Source organism: Silurus meridionalis, chromosome 11, assembly GCF_014805685.1.
Source record: "Silurus meridionalis isolate SWU-2019-XX chromosome 11, ASM1480568v1, whole genome shotgun sequence".
Lineage (NCBI taxonomy): Eukaryota > Metazoa > Chordata > Actinopteri > Siluriformes > Siluridae > Silurus > Silurus meridionalis.
In genome coordinates, this window is record NC_060894.1 from 4,631,767 (window position 1) to 4,641,254 (window position 9,488).

A 9,488-nucleotide genomic window follows, 5' to 3' on the forward strand; every position below is an offset into this window, starting at 1 on the left:
ATATATATTTATATTTGTATGTTTCGAAATCTCCATAGGACTCACCCCAGACTGGGTTTATAGCTCTAGTGGGTATAAAGTATCCAAACCTTAAAAACGAGCCATTCAGGTGATAACAGTTCATATGAGACCCGTTATTGTTGAAGCACTCAGCCTGCAGGACTCGAGCGTGTCATCAGTGTGTGTCGTGTGTCCAGTGGCTTATAATAAGTTGCCTCTTTTCTCTCTTGTTCGTGTGGAACACGCTAACCCGGCCACTTCTAATCAAGTAAGTGACGTGTCTCTATAGTCTCGAAGCTTTTAACGCTCCGGCTGTATTTATGTGCTCAGAAATGAGGTGAAATGAGAATAGCTCCACACCGTGGTAGTTTTTTTTTCTTTTTTTTCCCCAGGACTCTCATCTGACCTGCTGTTCTCTTTTCCTTTTTCTCTTCCAGCTATTCAAGGTTTCAACCCTCAGCACAAGATCCAGAGTTTCGAGGAGGCGCGCGGTCTGGATCGTATAAACGAAAGAATGCCTCCACGAAAGGATTCGACGGCCAACTCCATCAACGCCGACAAGAACGGCACCAACGCCCAGGCGTAGTCTCCCTCTCACCCTATCCATGCCCCTCCACTTCATTTTCTATCTCTCTCTCTCTTTCTCTCTCTCGCTCTATCCTGCTCATCTTTCATTCACTCCTGGACCGTTTTGTAAGAGAACGGCACAAACACACAGGCGTATTCCACACTCCGGGTCGGAAAAAAAAAAAAAACATCCCTCTCTCTTTTTGCTCGTCCGTCCTCTCTTCATCCATCAAAGTTCTCCTGGAGAAAACGGCACAACACCGTACAAAAAAAATCTTTTTTTTATTTATTTATTGATTTATGATAAGAAATTAAGTATATAATGTTAAAAAAAAATGGAGATAATTACAATGAGTATTCAAAGAATATAAAACACAGTATGTAAAAATATATAAATAGTCTTGGATTTGGTGTCATCAAAGTTTTGAACATTTTTTAGTTCCTGATTGGTTTAGATTTTTTTTTTTCTAATTCTTTTCTTTTTTTTTTCAGCCAAAACGTCTTGTAGTTTAGCAATCAAAAAAAAGAAAGAAAAAAAAAAATAAGCACGTACTTGGAACGTTGTCGAGTTGGTATTCGGACCTGATGTAGATTTTTCCAGGATGATCATGAAGTATTGAAGCAGGAAAAAAAATTCATTTGTCAAATGCTTCAGTGTTTAAAAAAAAAAAAGAGAAAAGAAAGCGATTGATAGAGCGCACTGACTCAAGTGTTCACACGCTGACATGGATGTGTGCAGTTTCGAATGTTCCTACGCTTCGATGTTTCAAATTTATTTGATGGGTTTTTATTATTAATATTATTATTATTATTATTATTATTATTATTTGGATCTGGCAACCCTGGTTGTAAATTGGCGGAGAAAACAAAGCAGCACAATCGTCAAGACTTGGTGAAGGGAACAACGGTGCATTTGTTAGAAGTGTGTGTGTGTATGTATACATGATTCTCGCAACACATGCCACATAATGTCTGTTGATGCAGCAATGATTCGTTGTATTGGACGGATTTGTGTCACATGGGTCCCACCGAAAAAATTAAAAAAAAACTTTAGTTGACTCATGATTACATAAAAAAATTAAAAGAGGGGGATCAGGAGGAATTCATCCGCACCATTTGCACATGGCTGTGATGAAAATGTCGAGCGTAAACCTTCTGTATCTCTGAGGTACGAGGAGCTTTAAGTCTATAATCCAAAAAAAGGCATTCAAGTCCATATTAAAGGTGTAAAAAAGACTATGAGGAACCTGATTATTTTGGGTCTGTAACCTTTTTCTATATTCAGCATCATAAAAATCATCCAGCGCAGTGCAGAAGCTCCCAGTTTAATTGGATTATTTAAGATTGGACTTGCTGTAGGACCCTTTTGCCAACAGATGCCTGGTTTAGGATTTAGAACGAAAAAGGGGGAAAAAAACAGCATTCTTAAAAAAGAAAAATTCAATAAATGTATTTTTTTTTATTCTGCAGGTAAACCATTTATCCAATAATGCCATGTTCTTCCTGCTTTTTTTTTTCTTTTTTACATCATTTGTTCAAACTAAATTGTATACTGTACTATTCATTTTATTATTATTTCTAATAAATTTACTTTGCAGTCATTTTTTGCCGATTCTGACACGAAGGGACTGATTCCCTCTCTAAAGCCCAGATCAACAAAATCATAAGCTGGATCCCATCTTTTTTTCCTTTTCTTTTTTTTTTTTTTTTTTTATTATTATTAATTTATTCTTGTTTCTCAATTTAAGACTCTCATAATTAGTTGTAATCCTTCACTTTTCCATTTTGAGCCAAAATACCATGTCGTGTGATGCAAAAAACGGGGGGGGGGGGATTGAATGAAATCCAGAGCCAGAGGAGGAAATGAATGAAAAATTCCAAAGCTGTAAAACATGACTGGTTGGAGAATCACACAGCTGTTAGTGTCGGTGCTAAATGTGTAAACGTTTCTACGTTTTTATTACTTCTTTAAAAAGTCAGCTGACTTATCAAGTGTAGAGTCCCTCAAAGACAAATCTGATGGATGTAATCAGATGAAATCAGATGATTTGCACAACCCGATACCTGTCTAATTGTATTTTAGGAGCTGCAGTGCATTGTGGCAGCAGCTGCAGACCCACAAGCTATAAAAGGCTGTTGATTAAAATTAAAAATGTTGGGTTTTTTTTCCTCTCTTTTTCTCCATAAGTTTGCCGATTGTGTTGTCCCTGTTCTCTACAAAATGGGTCCCCAGAATCCAAAGGCTTCTTTGTTTATTTTTCCTGTTCTTTTAATTGATTTCCTTCCCCTCCTTGTCCGATGTAAAGGGGAACTGTGGCGTGATGTGTGACTGTATTTAGGGCTTATTTTTATTTGCTTATTATTTGAAATAATTTTTTTGCATTTTTCTGCGCTATAAAGGAGTTGAATGGAGAGATGCTCCGCCTCAGGGGGGCTTCATTTCTGACTTCTGTTATGGATTCTGAACATATCTTACAGAATGTACAGAAAATTCATGTCTATTAGGATTTTTATTTCTTAATAATAAAGTAATAGTAAGAATAGATTTTTTTTTTTCTTCTTTTTTTGGGGTTGTCAAGTACTTGTATTGCGAAGCCTCAACAGATCTTGGTTCATGTAGATGTATCACAGCATTAGAGGGGGAGCAAAAAAGAACCTCAAAAGAAATATAAAAAGTTGGGGAAAAGAAATCGGCTTCTCTGTTTGGTTATTTGTGTTTTGTGTCAGTGTTGGGAACGCATTTTTGCACAAAATGTTGCACAGCTAGTATACAAAATAATACAAAAATGATACTTTACTTCACCCTACTGATTTGATAGGATTCAGTTCAGCACAGACGATTTATAGTTTTATTACTGCTGTAACACAAATAAATAAAAGATCACAGATATACTGGCTGTGCCTCACACACCCCATGAGAATCCAGGGATAAAATTATTTTCTCTTTCAATCACAAATGACAGATATCTGTAATCTTGTACAAATGACACTTAACCAAAGCAACGTAGAGTTAATGATATAGTAGGATTTTTTTGAAATCCCACCCGGCTTCCCCTGAAGGAATTCCAACCAATCTCGTATATTCCTGAAGGATTTTTCCTCCAATCCTTATTTAACCCTATCTACTTCTAAAGCGGTCCTAAATTCTACCCATATCAGAAGGATGTCCAACTAATCCTCCTTCCTACTGATGGAAATATAACCAGCTGTGTCTTTTCCTGAAATTATTCTGACCAATCCCCTACTCCATAAGGAATTCTGACAATTCCTGCCCATTACCAACAAAATTCTGCCCAATTCTGCCTTTTCCTGGCCAACTTCTGAACAAACTCCTGCTCCATAAGACGTTGTGACTAATCCTGAACATTACCAAAGAAGTTCTGACCAAACTTGGCCATTACATTTTCTTGGAAGTAATCTGCCCAGTCCTCCATAAAAAATATAAATAAATCATGAAGTATCTGATTTTTCAGGGGATGTAACTTTTTTTCAACATGGAGTATAATATAAATAATACAGCACACTGTGGAGGCGTGTAGTTGGATTGGATTATTTAGGATTTAATTCTGGTTTAGGACATTTTGCCAACGGATGCCTGGTTTAGGATTTAGAATAAAAAGGGGGAAAATTGAGTCCTTTTTTGAAAAATATATATATATATATTTTATTATTATTATTCGGCAGGCAAACTGTCTAACCTATAATACCATATTCTTCCTCTCTTTTTCCCTTTCTTTGTGTTTGTTCAAACCTAAGAGTGTACTCAATTATTATTATATTATTATTACTTCAGTGACTTATTAGTTGTATATATATATATATATATATTTGCTTTGCTGTCATTTTCACTGATTCTGACATCAGAGACCAAAAAGCTCAGATGAATAAAATGACAAACTGGATCACAAATTTTATTTAATTATCCATTCGCTCTTGTTTCTCACTTTGTAACACCTTATTAGGTGTTATATTTGTAATAAATAAATAAATAAATATTTCCATATAAAATCACAAGCTGGATTTCAAACCATATTTCTTTCTTTTTCCCATTCATTCTTGTTTCTCACTTTGACTCATTGGGTTATATTTAGAATTATATTTTATTTTATATTATAATATTAGGATTTATAAACCCTTTTGATAAATATGGACTGGAAATTGTACTGCTTCTGCTCACTCCCAAAGGAATACTGATCATTTCCTCTTTTTCTGAAGGAGTTTGGAGAAATTCCTTGTACCCAGTCCCAAATAGTTTCTGCTCAATTCAACTCACTCCTGAAGTCGTTCTGATTAATTCCACCTGCTTGAATCTACGCTACATTTCAGCATCGTTGGTGATTGTTTCTCAGAAATAAAAACAGTAATTGTCCCATATACTCCCAATGAGTTCTCTGAGCCTTTCTTTGTCCTTCACAGATCTCTATATTTTAGTAAAGTTTGAATCTGAGTTTGTCAGTAAATAAAAATAAATGACTACAAATAATACAATCGCCTTGTTTTTTCCAGCCATGTGTGGCTTTTCCCCAAACTGTTACCGTTCTATTGAATGTTTTTGGAGACTATAGCATTAGATTTTTCCTTCATTTGAACTAGGAGACCCAAACCTGTTCCAGCACTGCCCTGTGCACAAATCCAGCTTCATAAAGATCTGCTTTACATGGGTTGGAGTGGAGGATCCTGCTATAGAGCTCTAAAAACAACCCTACTGAACACTTTTGGGATGAATGTGAACACTGACAGCACCCCAGGTCTCCTCACCTCACATACATCAGTACCTGCCTTTCATAATACTCTTGTGTCTGAATGAGCACAAATCTCCACAGAATCTAGTAGAGCATCTTCCCAGAAGAGTCGAGGTTATGATAAGAGCAAATGGGGACTAAATGTGGAATAGGATGTTCAAAAAATGCATGGAATCTTATAGTGAGTTGTCCACAAACATTTGTCCATATAGAGGATACGTGCTCACAGTGCTGATACTAAATTAATATGAAACTGATGCAGAGCTGCTTAACCACAGGAAGTCTATCTTTCACACACACACACGCTCACTCACTGCCTTTATTTCCTGCAAGTCTCTCTGTGCTGCCCTCTGCTGATTATAAAGTCTCAATGCAGGTTAATTTCTGAATTTCTGCTGTATGGCATCTACAAATGTACACATTACTGTATGTAGGATGTTGATTGCAAGAGACCAGACAGGATTGACACTTTTACTCTACTGTACTGTACTGTACTAGTGTTTGTTCACTTCCTGGTTGTTCATCCATTTTTTTTAGAAATTGTTTGTGTTTTTCTGTGTGTCTGTCGCCAAAAATTCACCTTCGACCTGTTTTAGAGAACCGGTTGATCATCGGCTGATCTGAGGCCGTACACTCGCCATCATTAGTCACAATCAGATTTATCTGCACAATTCATCAATTCAAGACACAAAATAAATTTAATATAAATGTAAAATTTACAGATTCTGACAACTGGTTTAACCATTTTGCGTTCAATGAACTGATGCTGAGATGTTTTGGAGGCTCAGACAATTCAGGTGAGAATATACTTTTGGTGTAATAATTCAGGTTTAATATATTTTGATCAACACGATAATGTAAGAAAACAGAAGACGATTGTACACAATAAAACGTTTGTACCAAAGCATTCGCAATTTGTTCAAAGCGACAAGAACTTGCTTTTATGACGTGCCCAAGTGACATGACACAGAGGTTGAATAAGTCGTTTTGAGAATTTCCATTTCTGATCTAAGAAACGCTCCAAAGCGACTGAGAAACAGTGAATGTTGCTTCAAAAGCAGCTTTACAGAAATACATCGACTAAGAATATGTATTTCAATTTATTAACTAGCATTTACAGAAATTGGCGGATGACCACCTCTTGGTCGATTTATAATTATTTGAGAAGTTCAGGGGTTCAGGGGTTCAGGGCTTTGCTCAAGAGCAAATCAGTGGTAGATTGGTAGTGCTGGGATTTGAACTTTCAACCTCCCAAGGCCATTGTCAGCCACTGAGCAACCACTTCTCATTATTCTCTTTTATAAAGGTGTATTTTATGGTAAAAACGTATGATTGTAGATCCAGGAGATTCGATATACACTATATGCACAAAAGTATTTTCAACCATATGTGGTTCTTCTCCAAAATGTGACCACATATCTGAAGGCACACAATTGTACAGGACGTCTTGGGATGCACTGTAATAAAATTTTGCGCTCACTTGAACTCGGAAACTCGAACCTGTTCCAACACGGCAATGCCCTTGTGCACAAAACGAGCTCCATGAAGATTTACATGGTTCAGAGAGGAAGCTCTTGAGTGGCCTGCTATAGATCTCCGATCTCATCCCTACTGAACACCTTTGGGATGAATGTGAACACTGACTGCACCCCAGGTCTTCTCACCTCACCTACATCACTAACTGCCTTTATTAAAACCCTTGTCACTGATGAACACAAATCTCCACAAGCATCTCACTAGCAAATCTAGTGGAACAACTTCCTAGAAAAGAATTATAAGAGCAAACTGAGACTAAATGTGGGATGCGATGCTCAAAAAACACATACCATAATTGCACACTTTTGGCCATGGAGTGTAGTTTCATCATGAAGTCATCTTCATGGTTTCTCATTATTACCATCCACAGAAATCTCGTGTATCCCTAAGCGCTTCATGTGGAGTCTATTCTCAGCAGTGAGTGCTTTCCAAGTGATAGGACATCAGGACAGATCAGGCAGGATAAAGCGCAGAAGGGGTGGGGATCATGCCAGAGTCCGATCACATGAACTCAACGTGGTACCAAACTCCAGACATTTGGGTTCCCTCTGGAAAAAACACTCCCAACCACCAAAAACAGTGAAAAGACTCAAAACGGTATAATGTGACCACTTTGTTTGCTGAAATTGTGAAATTTTATACACTTGAATAAACAATAGGAAACGATCTGAAGAATTTTGGGTACAAGAATCACCAAATATATCTGACCCTGGTCATGAAATCAGTCTCCGTAGAAATGTTTTGCTGCTTTCCGATTAATGCTTAGATTTCCATAATTCAATTAAAATAAAAAGTAAAAAACAAACAAAGAAAAAAATGTTGTTTGGGGTTTTCTGCATTTGCTCAGCAGGGTGGATGAACCGAGTGAAGATTTAATCCGGGTTTGTTTTCATTCTGTTTGTCTTTTGGAGATTTGAAAGCACCAGAACTGCTGGGAACCACAAAATGGATTTATGTACAGCTTTACAAAACCTTATACGTAACAATTTCTTATTTTTATTAGTCTTTTCTGGGGGAATAAAGCATTCAATAAAGCAGGTTAAGATCCTGCATTCATTCAGGTAATTTCCTGGATTTTCTTTAATGCTCCCTAAACCGACACAGGACGTTCATTCACAATCTCATAACTCACAACACACCATTTTATTTCTCTTGGCAAAAATATAATCTATCAACCATCTACTCATCTTTTATGATCGTAATATTCTCGAAGCCGTGCTGCGTAGGAATGCGTTCGTGTTGGAGTATTTTGAAATGTACAATAAATTGCATGAGAGTCGTTGTGGATATTAAAAAGATCTCATTAGAGAGAAACGGCTTACACTTATTTTTTAAGCTCCATATTCTAGATTCATCTCTGGTATCATGACAGGAGACGTTTGAGTATTTCATATGAATGATGAAGCAATAACCGTTTTGTTCAACAATAATGGTACAACCCCAATTACAAAAAAAAAAAGTTGGGACACTGTGCAAAATGTAAATAAAAATCTTATAAACCCACATTTTATTCACAATAGCACAAAAAAGTTCATAAAACAAAAAAAAAACATATCAAATGTTTAAACTGAGAAAATGTAACATTTCAAGGGAAAATATAAGGGCATTTTGAGTTTGATGTCTGCGACCGGTCTCAAAAACGTTGGGACAGGGCCATGTTTACCACTGTGTAGCATCACGTCTTCTGTCCTTATACATCTGGGAACTGAGGAGACCAGTTGCTGATGTTTTGGAAGAGGAATGTTGTCCCGTGTGTGTCTGATACAGGAATCTACCTGCTCAACAAATCTGGGTGTCCTTTGTTGTGTTTTTTGTTTCATGATGCCCCAAATGTTTTCAAATAGTGAAAGGTCTAGACTGCAGGCAGGTCAGTTCAGTAACACACTATTGTAATAGATGCAGTATGCAGTCTGTGTATTGTCTTGCTCAAAAATCCAAGACCTTCCCTAAAAAAAGACGTGTTCTGTCTTTTTGAACTGAGCGCAGATAACAAGCCAGATGGTCCCTCTCCTCTTTATTCTAGAGGATGTGGTGTCCATGGTTTTCATAAAGAAGTTAAAATTTCGATTCGTCTGACTGCAGAACAGTTTTCCAAGCATAGCCTTAGTACAAGTGAGCTTTGTCTCAGAGAGGTGGCGGTGTTTCTGATCATGTTCACGCATGACATTACTGTAAATGTATGTAATGTAATTGTATTCAACTGTTTGCATTTTTATGCTGAGAAGCATAAACATGTTTCTGAAACTGGTACACAGGTTTCAAATCCTGCTCATGTTTAGGCCTCAGTGTCTTACACAGAAGTTACACAAGAGAACAAAAAACATCCAGTTCTGTATTATTAGGAGATGAGCGAAATCAAAGGAGGAACCTGAGGTTATAGTGGGCAGAAAAAATGGATAGGTGAAGTGTGGATCACCTGGTTCCTCACCCTATATTAGTCTTTCATGCTCATTCTGCCACAAGTAATCTCCATAAGCACAATACAAAATATAGTAGAACAACTTCCCAATGAGAGCGGAGGCTATTATAAGAGCAAATTGGGATATATATATATATATTCTGGCCATTTGTTTGTTCTTTTATTTATTTACTTTTGTTATTTATTTATTTATTTATTTATTTTGCTGCTTCTTCCACCTTCTC

At 36.8% G+C, this 9,488-nt stretch overlaps 1 protein-coding gene across 4 annotated transcripts in view; it reads left to right on the top strand.

Annotated features, from left to right (window-relative positions):
- Positions 1-3,110, top strand: part of ppp3ccb (protein phosphatase 3, catalytic subunit, gamma isozyme, b) — a 45,079-nt gene extending 41,969 nt beyond the window's left edge. For 3 of the 4 annotated variants that reach the window (XM_046860558.1, XM_046860556.1, XM_046860559.1), the window contains one exon: positions 438-3,110. In XM_046860558.1, coding sequence (XP_046716514.1) covers positions 438-586 — 149 coding nt within the window. In that variant the 3' untranslated portion in view covers positions 587-3,110. The remainder of the gene's footprint in view (positions 1-437) is intronic. The other variant, XM_046860557.1, reaches the window with a different exon arrangement.
- The last annotated feature ends 6,378 nt before the right edge of the window (positions 3,111-9,488 follow it).